Below are 21,991 nucleotides of genomic sequence, written 5' to 3'. Positions count from 1 at the left end.
GTATAGTATTACTCTGTTTCTCAGGGCCTCTATCAATTCTAATATACTATATATGCAGGTACACTGAAATCATAATAAATTATTCATTGATCTGTAACCTATTAGTTGCTTTAATATCAGGTGATAGGGGAGAAACGCGATTTCAATTCAACATTCTCGCTTATCCAAACTTATGCTACTTGTACTTCAATAATAGCAGCTCAATTCATAACACGGCTGCTCATTTATTTTCATACAGATTTGGAGACTAAATTAAATGGCATCGTCGCATTTGGCTATTCTTGTCTCAAGGTCTGCCTCCATCTCAAAACTACTAAATGGCAAACCTGTTGTTCGCTTATGCCAATGTTTGTTGCCAACCCCAAGCAGAACGAGCTGTAGAACGAGCACTAAAGCGCTTGATCGTATATGGGGAAAGAGCAACGGCTCAAGCTGCAATAGTAACGCCCGGCATCATCAGAGCATTGACAGTGACTGCTTGTTGGCAAAATGCAGGAATGCGCACTTTGATTTGAGTGCTATACGAATGGAGGTGGTTATGGTGATGACGAAGATTCTGCCTATATAAGGCACGTGCCTTCAAGGGGTATACAGGGTGGGCAAGCTCCTATGCCATGTTTTGCGCGAGTCACACAAGTGGCTCATCGTGTGAACCCTTCCGTGCAGGCGAGACTTCTCCTGTCTCCAGCTGTCCCCCGTCACCGCTGGCCTGGTGTCACACGGTGGGTGACTCGGCCGCAGGCTCAGACAGTGATGGCGACTGCGGCCCGCCTCACGAAAGCAGTCCGCGACCACCGAGCCTCGTGGGTGGTGACGATGTCCGACTGATAGGGCGTCCCGATTGCGCCGATAAACGCAGCGGCCATTCGTCTCACCAAGGACACGGCCAGAGTCTGTCCACGTCGCATCAGCAGCAGCAACACCATCAGCAGCAGCAGCAGCAGCAGCAACAACAAAGTCGGCGCCGGCGCACGGCGTTCACGAGCGAGCAACTGCTGGAACTCGAGAAGGAATTCCACTCGAAGAAGTACCTGTCCCTGACGGAGCGGTCGCAGATAGCGCACGCTCTGCAGCTCACCGAGGTCCAGGTCAAGATATGGTTCCAGAACCGGCGCGCCAAGTGGAAGCGCGTCAAGGCAGGGCTCACGGCAGGCCGCGGGCCTCAGACGCACTCAGACGCGCCACGCATTGTGGTCCCAATCCCGGTACACGTGAACAGGGTGGCCCTGCGCAACCAGCAACAGCAGCAGCAAGCCGAACCCAAGGGGCCGGGGTGAGCGGCCAATGCCTTTCTTTTCTCTTTCGAACGTTGCGTGGAAGAAGGTACTGCGATGCAAAGCAATGTATAGAAAGTTAACTGTGCAATAACATGAACCAAAACTTGGGCTTACTTGCATGTACATACGCGAAAAATGGGTGCATGTTGCAAAACTCGCGAGCTGAATCTTTTCCTGGGCCTGTATTCGGAATTTCTATCTACGCTGGTTGAAAGAGAAATTTTAAGACAATCCTGAAGGTGGGCAAGTAATTAACGAAACCGGTCTGCCATTGGCCATGTACTTACGCACAAGAACGAAATCAATCATCGGTCTTTTTCCTAAGTCTTCGATGTCACCTTGAAATATTCATGAGTATAACGCCTATTTTCTTACGCTTAATAAAGCCATTCATTTAATAAAGGATACTAACGTGATGTTGACGCATTTAGACAGTGATGTGAAAGATGTTTCCTCTAAGGCGCTGATTACACGTATATTGTCAAAAAGGAAAAGAGAAGCAGACCTTAAAGGAACGCGTCTCTCTTCCTATGTTATATGTTCGGAAATAGGAAATATTGAAAATCAGAATATGTTAGAGATAGAAACGGAGAGCGCAGATATCTTAACATGATCAGCACCTGGGAAGGGTCTTAAATGTTGAAATTATATATCTCTAGTTGACCAAGCAAAGTTGCCGTGTGTTGCTAGAGCCGCTGGTGCAGGTCTGTCATTTTTTCAAAAACTGTAAGCACCTATTTCTACGCCGCTTAGCAATTTTTGAGACCTATACCTTCTCTTTTATAGCCACAAAAGAGAACAAGACAGACATGACATAGAGGCGAGCCCTAAGTAAACGTTTCTTTTCTTCCCTGAATTCGAGAATGGTCAAGTGAAAACCCGCATCGCGATTGGAAAAATGTGCTCCGGTCACTTGACCACCGCCACTGCTATGACAGAATAAAATACTCATGAAATTTGGCTTTATTGAAAATTATGCAGCACCGAGTGCATGTATAAATGATTGAATAAACTTTATTATTATAAAAATCTGGCAGTTTCCTGCCGGCGAGGCGGGGAAAGAGTGGAACAGTACCTGTCCCGTCGCACCCTTCAAAAAATTAATACAGAAAGATGAGTCTACAATCGTTTATAAATGCGATAATGAATGTGCGAATGACTTAAAGACAAAATGGCGTGTCCCATCAACTGTTGAAATTTAGGGAATTGTGCTAGAAAGCTTGAAGAAAAGCGATCAATCACATTCGAATAAATCCTATGATATGATGTATGAATGGGACGCCTAAAATATACATTCAGGTCCGGCAGTTAGAAAGGGAAAGGATGCACTTAAAAGATACAGCGACACACTGGTGATAATGTAATGGTAATAGTGTAATACGTTACTACACAATTTTCCATCGTTTACACGGGCATTGAAGAAATAAAAAACAAGCTCTCTTTCAAGTCTAGAGTAAATATCAAAAGATAAATTCTTGCCTAACAAGGACAAAGACGGGATCCGTGCACGTCTCAAAGCGATTAATAGTCAAATATACGAGTAGATTTCTTCATTCACGACTGCCTCGGTCCCTGCGTCTGTCGTTTCCGGCTGGGATCTTTGTAAAGAACTTGTATGCTACCGCAGTAAACGACCGGCTTCCCGGCAATTTTATATAATCTCTCAGACGAGCGGGCTATTTTCACGCCTAGACGCAAACATTACGGATCATCTCGTTACGAAGACATATGTGCGCAAGAGGGAACAAGGATGTACAAAAAATGGGGATTGAAAGAAGCGTGCAATAAACGGGGCCATTTGGCGTCCTCAGGAGCTTCCCTCGGCCCTCATTTACACGTCTGAAATCCCGTCCGAGGCGTCGACGTAATCGTTCGCTTATTAGCGGATGAGACGAGGAAGCCAGGGAAAGGTAGCCAGCTCCGTGGGTACAGGTGTGTGAACGCTCATATACGATGGCTTATGCCATGCAAGAAGAGTCGCATTAGACACGCTACGCGAGAATTCGCTTGTCCGACAGGTACGCCACGCAACCTAAGTACGTCTAGCAGAGCCACGAGCTAAGGGGATTCCAGCATCGGCCGTTCGCCCGCCGCGCCGATTAGTGGCCACATGATCGCGGCATCGCGTCGTCCTGTTTCGGGCCGTCCCCGAAACCGGCCGATACACACACCGGACCTCTCTCTCAGCCGGCGAACGGCCCTAAGCGGTTTGGGTTTTGGGGTGGGGGGAAGGGAGGGGGTGGGCGCCTTGTAATTTGGCCGCGCGGCCGAGAGGCATTTAACACTCGGGCCGACAGCGGCCGTTTCTCTTTCCGGACCGGCAGCGAGGCTGTCGGCGCCTGTTTGCTTTCGGGCCAACAACACGCCCGAACCATTACCGGCGCTCGTCGCCCCGGGCGCTGCTGTCGAAGGAAACGAGCCGCCTGAGAAGTGGCGGCCGGTACCTCGTTGCCATCACCCGCGACGTGATCCGAGCGGCCTTCTTGTTGCTCACCCCCCCTCCCATCTCGTTGTTGCCTTCGGCGCTGTGCCTCCGCGTCTATGCGGGCGCACTGCGTGGCTTGCTTGGAAAGGCTCGTCGCCGAGGTGACTGAATATACCGGACTGCCGGTAATTGGCGCCCCTTCTTCACGCCTCCCTTGTGCGAGCTCTTAGGCTTGACGCTGTTTGAGGGTGCGTGGTCAGAAGGGAAAAATCATGTATCCCCCCCCCCCCCAAATTATGTTTGCCTTGTCTGTCAGTGCTTTCCGAGCCCGATGTGTATTGTCAGAACAGCGCGAACTTCTTTATGTACTATGTCGCTTGGTCGTCAACCTGCTTAACAGGAAACTTCAAAAAAAAAAAAGGCTACTCAATATTTTAACAATATGGTCGTTAAAGAAGCAATAACGTCATTAGCGATCATATATTATGATGACGTATATGTGTGGACATGCTGTTATAATCGTGTTGCTAAGGGAAACGCAGAAAGTATAGGAACAGTTTATGTGTAGGACGCAATTTCTTTTTTTTTTTTTTGCGGCTGGGCACTAGCATTAGCACCATGAACATTCTCACGATGCCAGTAAGCACGTCCTTTTCTACTCAGCTTAACTTTCGCACAACCAGGTTTATTCACTTAACAGCGCCACGTGCTAGCTGGGCTTTCTCCTTTTCGTATCTTCTCAATTATAATTGCCGAGTAGCTACAGACGTGTAAACATCGCGCTGTGTTCTCAGATCATCCGATTACCGCATGATTGGAAACTGCAAGAGGCATTACATTGTGCATGCGAAGGAGGATCTTACAACGCACTCATAGAAACACTTTCATTTTCCTCCTCTTCGTGTCCGACATTTTCAGCGCAGGCGAAAGTGCAGCGCTTCACTCGTGGATGCAACTGTCAACGGCACCACTTCCAGTTACACATGCCATTAATTTTGCTCGTACAGAAGAAGGCGGCCATTGATAATCATCGTAGCTAATGCCGAAATGTTTCGAATAGCTCCAGTGTGTCTTATGAAACTTTTTTATAGATTCGTGATGCATCATGTTTGTTTACCACTTATTTCTATGTATGTCTGTTGCTTAAACAGCCTCTCTTGTCTATAGCCTCCCTTGAGCTCGTGTGAGCATATGTTTCGTCAGGTTACTTTAACGGAAATAAAGTCTACACTGCAAACATTGCGAACTCCATGGAGACAGTACCTGAAAAAAAAATAATGAATGGTCTCAGCATTAAACGGTGACGAGAGGCAGAAAAACCCGAAATTAAAGCACGCGGACACCTCGCTTGAGTTGCGTCAGTTGCCCGCAGATCGCACGACGCGACCGCGTGAGCGAGCGAAATCGAAAGACACGTGTAAGGCCATTCGAGTAACACACGCCCGGCGGTCTACACGAACGTTCCCAACGGCGCAGCCTTTGTCATGTCGAGCGCGCTTATTTATTTATATGTTGGTTCCTCGTAAGCGCGCGGCCAGTCAGTTACTCCCGTGGAAGCGGCGCCGACAGCGAGGCTGTCGGCGGCTAGGCCTAATCGGGCGGTCACGCGTGGACGCCTCCGGCTCGTTGCGAACACGCACAGCGGGTCATTTAGAAGCCGACAACGAGGTAGCGAGCCACCGCCTTCTCGAAGGCGCGCGAAAACGTTTTACTCTGCCGCTTAGCGCGCGGGGTGCGCGACGCCATTTTCGCTTCGAAGCCGCTGCGTCCGCAAGTCGGCGCCGCGAGCTGATGGCCCATTGTGTACGCATCAGCAGCAGGCCGCAAAAGGCGGTGACACCTCGCGCCGCGTGTTCTGCGCGCGAGCGCCGCTTTCCCATGAACTCGAGTAACTGACTGTTCGCTCCTCCATAGCTCGCGTAGACTGCGACGACCCGCAACTGAAGCTCCGTCCGTTTATCGCTGCCATTCCCAAGGCAGACCCGTGTGAGAACGACGATCTGTTGCGGTGGTGCCGATGGCGTATTGATTTGCCAATGGCTACTCGTAAAAGCATTTGCCCAAGATCGGCGTAGCCACGTTTTGACGCTGACGATGACTCATTCCCGGCGTGTAACGGAAACAACGGCGTTGATCGACCACCTTTATCGAAATCACACCGTTCCCACTATTGTGGTGCCCTTTTATGGTTGTCGACGCCATCACCTTCTAGGATGATGGATTTTGGGGCGGGCGTAAACAGCCCGAAGCGGTCAAACAGCATTGGTGGATGCGCTCCACACCGGGACAATCCTGTGACACGGGTGCTTTTATACCGATGTGAGGAAGTAGCTCTCAATAGATGGCGACTATTCTATGGGCGACTAAATGGTGCTCACTCTTAGTCGTATGTGCTTTGACGAAACGTAAGCTGAACTGCTGAGAGATAGAAGCTCGCCTCCTCCTTAGCGCCGGACCCTTTTCTTTGTTAAAGAGATTTAAGATGACGAACTGGCCAGCTGAAACGCTGCAGGCTTCTTGACAGCTGCTTCCAGCGTGCAAGATTGTATACTTGATCAGTATTGCTTCATTAAACAATAAACCGAGCCGCCGTGAAGCTTTGATGCGTGATTGAGAGGAGATGAGTACATGATGTGTGAAAAACAAGAGTCGGGGTATGCATGAGAATATTGCGTTTTTTTTAATGACATTCTTGTGAATTCGTTTAGGTGGTCCCATTAGTTTATGTTCAACTGCTGCAAAGATTGTTGCTTTGTGTTGGTAAAAACTGCGCCAACAGTCCCATGCTAGACTCTTACACAAAAAAATGGCTGGGCTTGTGTATTTCATTTTTCATCATATTCTTTATTTATGTGACAACATTGGAAACTGAGAAATACTTGCTTAATTGAATTAGATGGCGGTGTCCGTTTTTTGAACATGAAATACATTTGTTCTTCCGCACCGAAAAAATCTTACTGCTGTTTGCGATCACAGCCTTAGAAACCGCGTTAGTTTTATTTACATTAAATTCAATTGACAGCCAGGACATCTCGGTATTAGCCACCGTTCAGTAGCACTATATAGTTAACACCGCAGGAAATATTCGAGCAAATGGGGTTCGAAGCAGTATACTGACACTTCGGGATCGGGTGAGTGAAAATTGTATTTAGTGTGTCTGGGGGCAACACAGAAGAATTAATGCTGATTTCGCGGTAAGCGCGCAAGCAATTGATATTGATGAGCAAAATCATTACCAATCGCTCAAACTCTTAGCATCCCTCTTTGAAGGTAATCGAGAACCGGCAGTCACGGGGCGTTTTAATGCGATAGTGTTGAAAGAGCTCGTTTCGCAGAAATTCCGCCGTCGGCGTCATTGGTTGTGAACGAAAGAACATCATCTTGTGCGTCACCGAGAAATCTAAAAGTATGCAAATACAATCAATATGAAAAAATCCCGGGTCCGAGTGGGGATCGAACCCGCGTCGTTTGCTGGTAACCACGTTTTCTATACCACCCACTTATGCGTATGTTTGGACATACAGTGAAAGTAACTTCCTCCGCTTCTAACTGCAGTGAAAGTAACTTCCATGCTGTGGAAACACGCGCATCTTCTATATAATATTCACAGTACAACAAGTAATACCGCAGCAATAATGCATGGTACAAGCGTATATTTCGCCAGTGTGCGTCAAAGCATGTAATTATCATAGTTTCATGTTTTAAACCCGCCATCCTCTACAGAAAGCACACACGTTACTGCGCCTATTTTCTTAAAGTCATGTAGTGGGTGCATATCAAGTTCGAAAGGAGTTCACGCGAGTAATTGCTCGTGGTGCAAAGAATATTGCCCGTTATACAAAATTCAGCCCTGTGCAAAAAGCTTCTGTCAACTTTATGGTTTACATAGTAGTAAAAAAATTTTAAACTTCTCGAGTAATGCCATACAATTAAAAGTATGCACTGTGGTTGAAGCATATATAGACTATCGGTATTGCGTTCAACTCTTAAAAACGAAAGTGAAGGGTCCCCATTTTTCTTCATTTTCTTTTCTGTTTTAGGGTGCTGTTTCGTTCCCGCACATGCCCTGGTTCAAAAATTACCTTTTTGCTGTTCAATCCTCTATTTCCGTAACGTATACACTTACCGACCACTGCCATGAATCCGATCAGATTATGGGTCCGATTTTTTAAATGCGAGAAATTTTTAGCGAACTTAGGCGAGTGTGAGCGTATCTATCTATCTATCTATCTATCTATCTATCTATCTATCTATCTATCTATCTATCTATCTATCTATCTATCTATCTATCTATCTATCTATCTATCTATCTATCTATCTATCTATCTATCTATCTATCTATCTATCCGCCCCGTACCATATCGTAAATAGGATTTATACCAAAACAGGTATGGCATAACATCAATGCATGGCGAATCAAGTGACTAGTCATCATGACTAACTTGTCATGATCAGTATGGTTTACACTCAATCACCATGGTGCTCCTGGATCAGTTTTCTTAGCTTTATATATATAGAAATTTTAAATGCGAAGCTTCTTTTAGCAAACTTCGGTGACATTGCCCCGCCGCGGTGGTCTAGTGGCTAAGGTACTCGGCTGCTGACCCGCAGGGCGCGGGTTCGAATCCCGGCTGCGGCGGCTGCATTTCCGATGGAGGCGGAAATGTTGTAGGCCCGTGTGCTCAGATTTGGGTGCACGTTAAAGAACCCCAGGTGGTCAAAATTTCCGGAGCCCTCCACTACGGCGTCTCTCATAATCATATCGGGGTTTTGGGACGTTAAACCCCACAAATCAATCAAACTTCGGTGACATTGAGCGTATCTATCTATATATCTAGCTGCATACGACTTTTATCTCTCCTGGCCGTTTCGATAATGGTATCAATACCAAAACTGTTATGGCATAATATGACGGTATGATGAGCATAAGTGAATAGTCATCACATGAAAATCATGACATGCATGTCATGATTGTTATCATTTCCATTTTATGGTCGTGCTGCTCTTGCGGTGGTTTCGTTCACATCACATGTTGCTAAATTGGTATGGTGTGACATGACTGCATGGCGAACATAAGTGGCAGACCCTAAAGTGGAAATCATCACATGCATATTGTGTAAGTCATGACCACACGCCACGATCATGGTGCGCTCGCGGTCGTTTTGCTAGGTTCACATATACTAAATTTGGTATTACGGGACGTGAATATACGACGAAGGTAAATGGCACATCCAAACAACAAAATCATGACATGCGTCTTATTTAAAACATAAGTACATGCTACGCGCATAGTGCGCTCGTGCTCGTGTGGCTAGTTTCGAATGTATCAAATTTGATGCTACGTGACGTCAATGAAGGACGAAGGTATATGATTGGTGCAAACATGATAATCATGGCATGCGTTTCATCTATGAACACGACAACATACCACGCGCATGATGCGCTCGCGGCCTTTTCGCTAGCTTTACATATACCGAATTTGGTAGTACGTTATGTGAATAGGCGACGGAGGTAAATTACACATCCAAACATGATAATCTTGATATGCGTTTCATGCTAAAGATGACTACAGGCCACGCTCATTATGCGCTCGCAGCCGTTTAGCTATAGCTACATATGCACCAAATTGGTATCACGTGACGTGAATAGAAGACGAAGGTAAATGACACGTCCAGACATGATAATCATGATATGTGTGTCATGTAAAACATGCCTACATGCTACGCTCATAGCGTCCTCACGGCCGTTTATCTAGCTTTATACGGATACCAAATTTTGTGATACGTTCCGTGAATAGACGACAAAGGTAAATTACACATACAAACAAGATTATCTTGATTTGCATTTCACGTAAAATATGACTATATGCTGCGCTCATAGCGTGCTCGCGGCCATTTCGCTGGTTCCACATATACTATTCTTGTATCACGTGACGCGAATAGACGACGAAGGTAAATGACGCGTCCAAACGTGGTAATCATAACATGGAAGTCATGTACGACATATTTCACGTCCGCCTCGTAACGTTGCGCTCAGTTTAAAGTGACTCATTAACATTCCTCATTCGTGCTTCGTATATAATTGATTCGCACTGTACGTGTGAACTGCCGATTCTTTATGATGAAAGATTTTAGTACTAGCAACATTAACGGCACGTGGTAGTATGAAATCATGATGTGCATGTCATGTACACCATCATTTATAAGCCATGCTCATGGTGCGCTTATGGCCGTTCTGCTAGCTTGATATACACTGAATTTGGTGTTCCGTGACGTGACTGTATACACCAATGGCGAGTAGAGCATGGAGATCGTGAGACATGCAACCTGTATTCCACATTTAAAGCACTTTCGCGGCCGTTTCGCAAGCTTGATATAAACGCTTACCTTATATCTTTCGATACCAGTACAAACGTGTGCCCCACTGCGGGAGCCATCGGTCCACCTTTGTTCAGGGAGTGGTCGTGATGCGACGCGACATATTCCCCCGTATTCACAAACGCTCCTCGACTCGACTTCCATCCTTCACTTGACCGAGCGGCGCACTGCGCCGCTGCTCGGCTGAAAATGACGCTATGCTACTCAAGAATAGCAGCAAATTATTACTGATATGCAGTGACTTTTCCTGCCCAGAGATGGCGCTCCCATCGGCTTCCTCAAGTGAAGGGGGAGCGTTGAGTGAAGGGGCGTTCTAGAATACGGGGGATAGAGTAATGCTGCCTGCGTCACACGCACGTCCGAGCGCTGTCCCACTGATAATGCTTATTTTTATTTATTTATTTTGCGATACAGTCAACTCTCATGCGAGGGTCTTTACAGAGAGGGTAACATTACAAAATAATAAAGTTAAAAAAACATTATTAGCAAATACACAAATGCAGGTTAGATCAAGATCAAGCGCTACACTTGTCGATTACCCAAGGCCTGTTATCCAAGGTCATCCAAGGTCTGTTGAAATTTCGAGAAATGTTTCCGGTCAACAACTCTCACCGGGAATTCAACCCACATTTCAACTGTGTTAGGAAAAAAAATTGCATTTGAATATGTATGGACGTGCTTTCATCTCCAATATTATACGTGTGTTAGATTTGTTTCTTTGAAGTTCTTTTTGTGTGGCTCAAAAAAATGCCGTCGCCTCACAGCGCTCTGAAAGAGACCGTTAAACGTATACTCGGCTGCTGACCCGCAGGCCATGGGATGGAATCCCGGCTGCGGCGGCTGCATTTTCGGTGGAGGTGAAGATTCTGTATTGCCCGTGTGCTCACATTTGGGTGCATGTTAAAGAACCCCAGGGGGTCAAAAAGTTCTGGAGTCATTCATTACAGTGTCTGTTATAATCATATAGTGGTTCGGGTCGTTAAACCCCACATATCAATCAATCAATCAATCAATCAATCAATTATTCAATCAATCAAGAGATCGTGAAACAATGGTGGCGATTTTGTAAAAACACATTGGGCCGGTAGACAGAGTCATAAGGGTTATTTAGAGAGCAGTTTGAGCTCTCTGCGTGAACTGTGTAATTTATTAGAACGCTTTAGAGCTGCGAATCGCTGCAGGTTGGTGCGACACGGCCAAACGCGTTTTCCACCGCAGATTTACAGAGCGACATATTCTGGTCACTTGACGAGGCCAGAGCACATCAGCAGTACCTTCACCGTGGCTGTTGATCTGATTGGCTTCTATGGGCTGTACAATACGCGGAAGTAAGTTGGGCTGACTGGGTAGCGGTAGCTGTCGGAGCAGATATATGAACGACTCCGCGATCTGCGTCTTTATTACCAGAAGTTGTGCGTGCTGCCAGGCGCACTATGTGATGACCTCCGACATGTCGCGCAACCCGTCGGTGTGCCATCTCGGAGGTCAAGCCTGGTACAAGCTCAAATCATTGAGCGTGTCCATGAGAGATCTTCGATGGACAGCGGTGCCAGCGTGTCTCATGAGTTGAGGAGGCCAGGAAGAAGTGAGTAGGAGGGTATCATATAATTGCCCGATCTGCAGCCTTAGTACGGGGCGTGTCACTAAATTTGTGGTGCGAATAGCTTGATAATGTCCCAGCCTAAATGCTGACAAAACTGTAAAAAAGCATTTCGGGGTCCCTTTAAAGCCATCGCATCCAGCCGCATCGCAGTGACACGTCGTCATTGGGTGCCCTCGTAGCGCCACGAATGGCGACACGCTAAGTACAGAGTATCTCTTACGGAGCCAGCGTGACCACCAACATTGTGAATACAAAGTATGTAAGAAGCCGCCCACGGATCTGTACACAGTTGAACAACAAATTACTTCACATGAATTCCGTCGTGAGGCCCCAAATGAATGGTTCTCTCTCCCTTCTTCTGAAAGCACACGCGAAGGCTAGGCGATGGGCGAGAGCAGAAGAGAGCAAGAGGAGAGGGTGATGATAGACTGGATCAGGTCGGGTTATCTGGCTGCCATTTAAAAATGGCGGCGCTGTTGATATACATCAGATATGGTATTGGGTGACGTGACCATATCACAAAATAAATGACTGATCGTAAAATGAATGCCACGAAGTTCATGTCACGTACAACATGATTTACATGACACGCTCATGGCATGCTTGCGGCCATTTATTTGGTTAGAAGGGCCGTCACTCTATGACTAACATAAATTACAGGTCCTGGGAAGTAAATCAAGACACGCATGTTATGTACTGCTTTATTTTCTCCGTCCTGGCAACTTCATATAACATCGATTCCCCATTATTTGTGGAATCTGCTTTTTTTAATTTTTTTGCTTTGGTCTTCTTTTTTTTCTGAAAGAAATTAAAGTCTCTCATGGCTATATAAGACACCCACTGGTTAACTCTTCCGCCCTCTTGAAACCCAGGGCCTCTGTAGGATTTGAAACCGAGGCCTCCCTCAGTGCTTTTGAGGGGGATATTCCGACATTCCACTATCATATTTTGAGCAGTTCCTGTTTTTCTTTTTTTTTGCAAGAAACTTGTGTCTTTCCCTACTGGGTATATTCACTCCGGTGAGTTTCAGTCTTGAACAGCCATATTGGGCTTGAAATAGCATTGCATTGAGCCTTGTGCTTTTTTCTCACTTATTTCTTTGAGCCTTTATAAATCTACGTGGTCTTCTGGTGTGCGTATAGATAGTGTACATATACATGAGGTGCGCACACCACGCTGCGCACATCATCGTGTTCATACGCGTATTTCTCAGAATATGTCTGCGGGGGTGTGGTTACGTGCGTGTGGGCTTCCACGTCTAACACTCGGTTCTCTGGTGCTATTTCTGTAAAAGCAGCACTGCAAGTCACGGTGTAGGTCTCTTTTTTTCAATGTTGCAGACGGGAGGAGAGAATCGGGAATCCGTCAGCTTTGTGAAGATGCTATGGGACGTCGTAATGCGCTGACTTGCACTGGAAAAAGCGCTCAGTAAACGAGCACATACGTGGCGAACGAGGTTAGTAACACCCGCGGCAATTTCAGCGATGTTATATTGTATCTGATGAGCATATAAGACTGGCAAACTGATTCATAAGTTAAAGTCACTAACTCAGACCTAGATGTTAGACCGAGTCAATGCGATTTCGCATGACGAAAGTTTAATGGTTTTGTATTCTCTCTAACATTTTTTTTTTACCTTGCCGGGACGCTCTGAAAGGCGAGGTGGATGAAGCAGACACGCACTCGGTGCATATGCGCATACGCTCTACCCATTTAAGCTTTGAAGCAGCTTATAGCGGAGCTCCATCCGGTGTGCCTTATCACGCTTACTGAGCATGTGCAACCGCTGGCCCGAGCACTGCCAGACCGTACTAACGCGCTAGCGCGTTCCGGCCTGTTTAAGGGGCTGGGCTAGACGATGTGGTCTCTACCCCTTGCACTGTCTCAGCTATCATGTGATGGTATCGGGCAACGAGATGCTGCAGAACGCGCGACGAACCAATGCATCGTGTTCTAGTCAAAACGCACTGACACGCGCTGGCGTTTTTGAGCCTCCTTAAGTGGCTGTGGCCTCTCCCCCTTACACTCTTTCAGCAATCTCACAATGGCGTCGAGAAACGAGATTCCACAGACGTTCGATAAGCAAATGTGCTCCCGCGTGGCGTGCGCTTACAAGAGTTCGGGACGAGTAAGATTAGAGACTGTAGTGAGTTCTTGGTAAGATCCACGTGCAAAGACGTCTTAACATCAGGCAAGGTGCCAGTGATGAGCAGTACTTTAAGTCGACCCATACGCTGCTTCGCATGCAACCCATGGTTCTGTTAGTGGGGAGATGGTATAATTTTTTTCGTCCTCATAGGGCCTTCAAACATGGACGTGTACAGCTTTCGCCGTAAGATGTTCATGAATTAAAGTACTTTGTTTTCCACTACAGACCCTGTGTTTAGAGAAAAATGGTTAGCGATTTGGAGTACTTGCAATGGTTCTCAACTATAAGAGAGCAAAATGCCGTCCCGTGGGCCTCACATCGGGGGGGGGGGGGGGGTTAGAAACATGCTTAACAATTTTGAGTACTTGGTACTCAACTATGGGAGAGCAGTAAGCCGTCCCTATAGATGTCAAAGGTTTTTCACACGATGACTTGTTATTCGATTTCGTACACCGGTATGCCGGAGTAAGATGGGTGGGCAAGAAGAGCGTTAGAAAATAGCCCGCTGATTTTCTACAGTTTCTTCTCATCACTTGGCAAAATATATTCAAATATATGTTCTTTTGAGCCACATAAAAACTAGAAGAGATCGCCTTGAACATCACGCACGTTTTTTTTTTTAATTTGAAAAACTCATAAGAGACTTTCCTTACTATTGAACAACGTGAAGACGACCTTTTGGTTTCCACGTTACGAGTTGGTAAATGAATTTTGGGGGCACAACGCTTGCAATCTTGAAACCGTCTATATGAGAACAGCAAGCGTTAGCAGACCCCGTAACAACGGCCTGTTTAAAAAAAATTATTGTCACAAACGTCAATACAATTCAACAGAACATTTTCTTCTCAGACATAAAATAACGATGATGACAAAACAGACGTTATTTACATGAACATGGATATGAGATGACGTTGAAAGAACATGTACATTCGATGGTTCACGCAAACATACCCACAAAAAAATGTTTCAAGGTAAACAAGAGACACAAATGAAACATGAATATGTACATTTTGTATATATACATGTTGGCTTGCCATTTCTGCCGGCGCATCGACACATCAGCCTACCAATACCTCGCCGGGCGAAAGACAAGTTTCACTCGTCCGTCACAGACCGACAAAAAAGGGCAAGACCAGTGCCAAAAAAATTCCTCTTCGCCGCGGAAGAAGAGCTCCTCCGACAAAACAGGCAACAGCTCCGAGTATATACAATCGCTCTATCGGGAAGAGCGCGCGGCGGCGGCGGCCCGCCAGAGGCAGAAAGAGTCGGCAACAATGAGAAGATAAGCAAAGCGGCCTCGCGAACAACGCCCTGAAAAAATGGAGCGATTTACTCTGAGGCAGCGAAATCCAGCATTTACGGCTCTCCTAAATATAGAGGGTGGCGGATAGAAAAAGTTCCTATATATATACGTGTGTGTTTAGAAAAAGTGGTTAACGATTTAGAGTACTCAATTATGGGAGAGCATGAAGCCGTCCCATGTGGCGATAGTTCACCAATAAGGAACAGAAAACGATTGACCAAGGGCAATGTACATATCTTATAGGAGGCACGATCCAACAGGCATACTATACTTGTGATATGACCTCCAAGGTAGAGCAAGTAAAAGATACCAAGACCTGCAAATGTTACAATACCAGATATACTAATCTGCACAAAGTACGGATCTGGCAATTCCAGGGAGGTAGATATTTAAGTCTTCTATTTTATTATCAGGAACAATGACATTTCAAAACAAGAATGCACGGCGCCAACATGTATTGATTTTTCTGGATGATGGCTCCACGTCTCACTATCAAAGCAAGACATAGTAGTATTGAACACTTCGTAGTTTAACGAATTATTTTCCAAAGGAACTTCTTTAGGGTGTTTTGGTGCTTACATTGGTAGGTACACTTTACTGTGGTGCAAAATACACTTCGTGACAAAGAAAATAGGCAGAAAAGACAAAAAAGGGAAGCACCGACCTTCGCTTTTAAATGCGAAGCATTTCTAAGCGAACTTCAGCGACTTTGAGTCTATCTATCTATCTATCTATCTATCTATCTATCTATCTATCTATCTATCTATCTATCTATCTATCTATCTATCTATCTATCTATCTATCTATCTATCTATCTATCTATCTATCTATCTATTTAGCCGCCTACGACTTTTAGCTGTCCTGGTCGTTTTGATAATGGTATCGATACCAAACTTGGTATGGCATAAGATGACTGTATGAAGAACATATATGAATAGTCATAACATGAAAATCATGATATGGATGTCATGAATGTCATGATTTAAATTTCACGGTCCTGCATCTCTAGCGGTGGTTTCGTTCACATGACATGTTGGAAAACTGGTATGGTATGACATGATTGCATGGCCAATACAAGCGACAGATCCTAAAGTGAAAATCATGACATGTGTCATGTAACAACATGACTACAAGCCAAGCTCATGACGCGCTCGCGGGCGTTTCGCTGGCGTCACATATACCAAATTTTGTATTATGTTACGTGAATGGATGACGAAGGTATGTGACTGGTGCAAACATTATAATCATCTCATGCGTGTCATGTAACAACATGACTACCTGCCACACTCATGATGCGTTGGCGGTGGTTTCAATACCTTCACATGTACCAGACTTGGTATTACGTGACGCGAACGGACGATATATATGTAAATGACACTTAAAAAGATGATAGTGAGGAGATTCGTGTCATGTAACAACATGACTACATGCCACAATCATGATGTGCGCGTGGCCGTTTCGCTAGCTTTACATAAACTTGGCATCACGTGACGTCAATGGATGACGAAGGAATGTGACTGGTGCAAACATGATAATCATCAGCTGCGTGTCATGTGAGAATGTGACTACATGCCAAAGTCAAGGCGCCAATACATTTCGACGTGACGCGGTGCGCGTGCTCGCCGGCGTTCATTTCGTCGCGTCACGCTGGCGTTTCCACGCCAGGCGCCGGTCCTGCCATATACTCGCAGGCGCGTGCCCCGCTGCGTTGCTTTGACGCATGCGCGTTTCAGCGCGTCCGGCGCCTCTCCGTCCCGAAAAGAGGCAGACGCAGTATACTGTCTGGGTAACCATTGGCGCGAAATGCAGCATGTGACATCTCGCGCCGGTTGCCGTGGGGTCGCGGCAACGGACGCTGATCACACAGGTCGCGCCAGGCGTCCGACTGAAGAGTGCTCACGTTTGGCTAACGTAGCATTGCTGTGCCCAGCGTGCGCGCGTCAACGTTACGTTTGAGTATATTGGGCCCTTCATGATGCGCTCGCGGTCGTTTTGCTAGCTCCACATATACTAAACTTTGTGTCACGTGACGTCAATAGATTACAAAGGTAAACGATACATCCAAACATGATAATCATGGCACGGAAGGCATGCACGGCATCACTTACCTCCACCTCGTAACGCAGTGCTGATTTTAAAATGACTTATGTCAACCTTTCTCATTCGTGCTTCGCATATCAATGATTCCCACTGTACGTGGGATCTGCCTTTTTTTTCCTCCTTTTTTCACGAAATATATTTTGTGCCACACTCAAGTGTACTTAAGCAAACAGACAAGACTCGTTGCGAAGAAGCAGTCAGTGGAACTACTGAAATCGCGGTTTTGAAAATGCGTTTATATTGAACAAGTGCTGCACGTCAAAAAGTACGTTCACACCTTGAACGGATTCGAAAAGTGGACGCGGATCTTCCACCGCCGCTTGCCTGGACTCACGTCCGAAGCACTTTTAAAAGTGCAAACAGGTGACCTCAGATCAGGGCTCGAGACGTGCGCACGCAGTGTTGTGTAGTGCCGCAAAATGGCAACGCGTCTGCCGTGAATGGCTCTATCTCAGTGGTGGAACGAGCAGCAAGCAACGTGGTCGCACGGAACAGGTGGGCCTTGGCTTCCTCTCCACATTGAAAATCCCCTAACACGTTTCCTCACTCCGCTTTCGCTATGAACATGTCGTATAACGGAGCGGTTAAAATTCAACAGGAGAGTGTCGTACGCTGGCATCCACTATAGACTTCGTTGAAGTGATTTTCATCACGAAAGTTACATCGGCTTTGGTGCGGGCACAGGTGCACCAGCGAGTAGCGGAACACATTGGCCACGTCGCAGCTCAATGGACTGACAAATACATCCGAGTGCTGCAACGAATTCACCTGCTTCTGTAAAGCCATGTTTCACATTCGTGTTATACTGATTTCATATGAAAGAGATATAGTTTTATTTGAATGTCTAGAAGCACATGTTCAGGGGCTTGTCGGCGAGTTCTTTAAGGGCGTACTGACACAGAGACTTTGGCCTCGTCTTTTTTTTTTGCTGAAGTGTGTTGCTGAAAACCTGTTGATCCCAATCTGGCACATCCTTTCCTGCCGCATGCGACAAATAATTCATTACAGGCACCTTATCATGCGATTTCAGTTTCGGTTTGAGAGAACGCCAAAAAGTACAAGCCTCCAGTTGCAACTATCGCCCCCTAGCGTGTGCAGCTCTCGGCCACGTCAGCACACAAAACTGTGACGCACTTCTGCGTAGTCCGCATCAAGAATTCCGTTCGATGAGGAAACGGGACTGCAGTGTCGCCGAACACAAAACTTTCAATATGTGCGCTCCTGCCGCGCACTCGCTACCAGTCTCCGAGAAGTATAGAGTGCTGACAGAAACGCGCCAAAAGAAAGATGGCAGCTATGACGTCTTCATAACTTGTTTTATCGTGCAGCGTAGAAACTTGGGCAAGTTGGTAGGACATAACTGAATTCAGGAACAGCGCAACCTACAAGTAGTTACTTCGTAACTACGGAAGCGAAAAAACAAGGACAGAAAAGAGCGCAGCGCTCTTTTCTGTCCTTGTTTTTTCGCTTCCGTAGTTACGAAGTAACTACTTGTAGGTTGCGCTGTTCCTGAATTCAGTTGTTTTATCGACTGCAGTGTAGTGACGTAATAAAAGTAAAGGGCCCCGAAAATCCTTCTAGGTGGTGTCAATGCCTTCAAAACCAAACTTCAGGATGGCTGAAAAGTATACCTTCCAAGCTATATTGGCTGTTGATATTTTGCAGATGAAATACGCATGTTGAAGAGAATTGATCCCGGAGGCTAGCTCGGCCACGAAGTTTTGTGTCAGTACCCCTTTAAGAAAGGAACGAATGCGCGAAATCACTGCACACCAAATAAGGCGAGACACCTTCAGAATGATTATTTTTGGCACTGGTGTCCTCGTGTGTTCTTTCGATGTACTGTGTTTTGCGGAATCCTTCCTTCCTATTAAATGCGGTAGCAGCAACAAACTGCGGTCAAAAGACGTACAAATTTGTACATAACTTCCTTTTAAAGAATGCATTAGAGTGATTGCGCTCAGATATTTAGAGCTGACTGATGTTAGGGGCGTAAGTCTGAAATCAGTCAATGACTGAAAATCTTTATTCATCCTCCTGTAAAGAAAAAGAAGGAATGAGCTACAGTTGCGAAGATGTGTGAAGAATCGATTTGAGGAGGGCGTTCTCTAGCCTGAGGTACACCTCATGACAATTTTTTATTTATTTTTTTCAATCTCGTGCTTTGTGCTACGCAAGAGAGCTATACCCACTGCTTTCGGTTGGTTCAATTGTTTAAGGAAGGATTGTGGTGAGGGTACTACTACGTGATTATGTGGTTTCGATACGTTTTGGCCTAGCTGGAGAAGTTACAGAAGCAGTATGGGTAAAGCAATGAGTGGTGCGTGAGAGGACAGAAAGTTTCAAACTATTGTCGCGACAAAGTTTCACCAATGCGCGCGTTTCAGCGCATGAGTTGTTTAAAGGTGGAACTTTCTAAACGGTACTGAGCTCAACTGTTGGTTTGGATAATAAGTTGATCCCACGCCGTAAAAAGCGCGTTCTTTCTATCTGACCGCAGGCGCAAATCTTCAGGACCGTAATTTTCTAGACTGGCAAGGCTTGCTTGCATGTATGTCCAGATTGGAGCTATGCTTTAGCGAACGGCACGTGAAAAAATGAAGGGGGAGGGAGGGAGGCGGGGGACTGCTTGCTTGGAGATCCTGTCCGTTATGAATTTTATATGTTTGTTCCATAATCTTTAACCAGAACGAACGAATTTATGATTGAGAGAGCCATAGAGCTGGACCATTGTCGCAGAAAGAACACCCATAATATGCATATGTAGTCCCAATTTTTCAGTAAAACAATGCAGCAGTGTTCTGTCTACATGTGTCCTTTCTGAGTTACTGGTTCATCTTCAGTTTCGGTAAATGTGAATACAAAACAGCAATTTTACGGAGTTGAATCCACGAGTCAAGTTGGGTGTTGATGTATACTTTGGCAGATTTTAACGTCCCTGAATGGAAGTGCAAGAGACTGAGTGCATAAGCTGGAAATGATGCCAAGCCCCATTTATCACGGAAATTGCGCCATAAACCACGGTGGGGTGCTTTGTATTGTATCTTAGCTGAGTGCTTGGGTGGTTGATAATTTTTCCGTTTTTCATGAATTGTCTTCCATGCGGGTGAGTTTCAAATTACATTGCGAGTATTGTGCACTAAGTGCCGTGCCAAACACTTTGCACCATTTAAGCCATACTTGTGATAAAGACAATCATCATTAATGTTATAGTAGGGTGCTCTGTGGAAGTATACCGACATATTCATGCCATCGAGCATGGATGTATGTTGTATCTCAGGTATATTATGGGTATTGTAATTAGGCTCCTCCAATTGAATAAACTATTCATGAGAACGATGTTTCGCGACTACTACATTGTTCCACTCTATAAAGGGCATGAGAACAATAAATTCGAACTCGTGGTGTTTCATAAGACTACTGGCGAACCAAACACATTCGTGGATGCGTAGGGAGCTTCACCTGCTGCTGGCACACAAAATTCATGAGCGAACGCGCGAACTGCTCTGCATTCTGTCGCGAGCAAAAAAGCGGCGCACCTCAAAAGTGTCGGCCACCACCTCGGCTCTCGTGTAGGTGTACGCAGCCTCGCGTGCCTCGCATATAATGCGGGGCAAATAGCTCGCGTTGCATGTACCCGAGCGAGGGGTGCGACGCCATCACTGCATGCACGCCGGTCCTCCTCTCCCACATTCGCGCCCCCCTCCCAGCCTCAGGCGGCGTGAGGGCCAGCCCCAACGGTTGTCATTACAAAATCTCTCCGGATCTGCACTTTGCTAGCTCGCCATGCTGGCGGTCATTCAGCGTCGTGCATTGGCGTGCTTAGGCGAGATCGCCCTGCCCGATAAGACGGCGGCGGCCGATCGTTTTCCATAGAGAGCGGTGAGGCCTCGTGCGCGAACGTGCTTCAAAGTGTAGCGCTTCGTTCTAAGCGGGGTGTCTTTCTTCAAAGGCGGCCTTTTGCACAACTTTCATCACGGCTCGCTCCCTGATCGCCCTTTCTTCCTCTCCGCTACTCGGGCCTCCTTACCGCTGCTATGCCGACGTCGTTTAGCTGTTCAGTTCCGAGGCTCGAAGACTCGCAGCTGCGCTATCGCCTGTGCCCCTTTCCCGGTCACCCCAGCCCGAAAAGCAGCACGCTCAGTGTGTTGAATCACCGCTTCAATTTTCCGTACATTGGTGTCGTGAAGCGGGAGGAGATACGGGTCTTTCAGTGATGTCTACGCTAAATGTGTATCCTTGAACAATCGAATTTGTAGGTAGCCAATGTTCCTCGCCTTTTTTATTAGCTTTTAGCAATAGTGACTGCAGCAAAAGCTTGTCTAATATTCCACAACTGCCATGCCTTTGAAGTCGCTTACAGTTGCCTCAGTCATCATCATCATCATCATGTTGACCACGCCCACCGCAGGGCAAAAACCTCCCGTGATCTGCCACTCAACCCGGTCTTGTGCTTTCTGCTGCCACGTTAAACCTGCGAACGTTTTAATCTCATTGGCCTGCTTAACTTTCTGAGTCTCCCCTTCATTCGTTTACCTTCTCTGGGATCCAGTCAGTCATTCTTAATGACCAGCGGTTATCCTACCTACGTGCTACTTACCCAGCCTATGTCCATTTTTTTCTTGATTTCAAGTATAATATCATTAACACTAGTTTTTCCCTGTCCCACTCTGCTCTCTTCATGTGCCTTAAGGTTACGCCTATCACTTTCCATTGATCGCTGCGTTATCCTCAATTTAATATGAACTCTCTTTGTA

At 46.2% G+C, this 21,991-nt stretch overlaps 1 protein-coding gene across 1 annotated transcript in view; it reads left to right on the top strand.

Moving 5' to 3' along the window:
- The window catches only part of unpg (homeobox protein unplugged), a 65,317-nt gene that overhangs the window by 27,602 nt on the left and 15,724 nt on the right, over nucleotides 1-21,991 (top strand). Inside the window, exon 2 of the mRNA XM_075893823.1 lies at nucleotides 667-1,273. Within this exon, the coding sequence (XP_075749938.1) occupies nucleotides 667-1,273 (607 nt within the window). The remainder of the gene's footprint in view (nucleotides 1-666; nucleotides 1,274-21,991) is intronic.

Source organism: Rhipicephalus microplus, chromosome 4 (genome assembly GCF_043290135.1).
Source record: "Rhipicephalus microplus isolate Deutch F79 chromosome 4, USDA_Rmic, whole genome shotgun sequence".
In the NCBI taxonomy this organism is placed as follows: Eukaryota; Metazoa; Arthropoda; class Arachnida; order Ixodida; family Ixodidae; genus Rhipicephalus; species Rhipicephalus microplus.
Note: the sequence above shows the minus strand (reverse complement) of the source record. Positions and strands in the feature narration are given on the sequence as shown.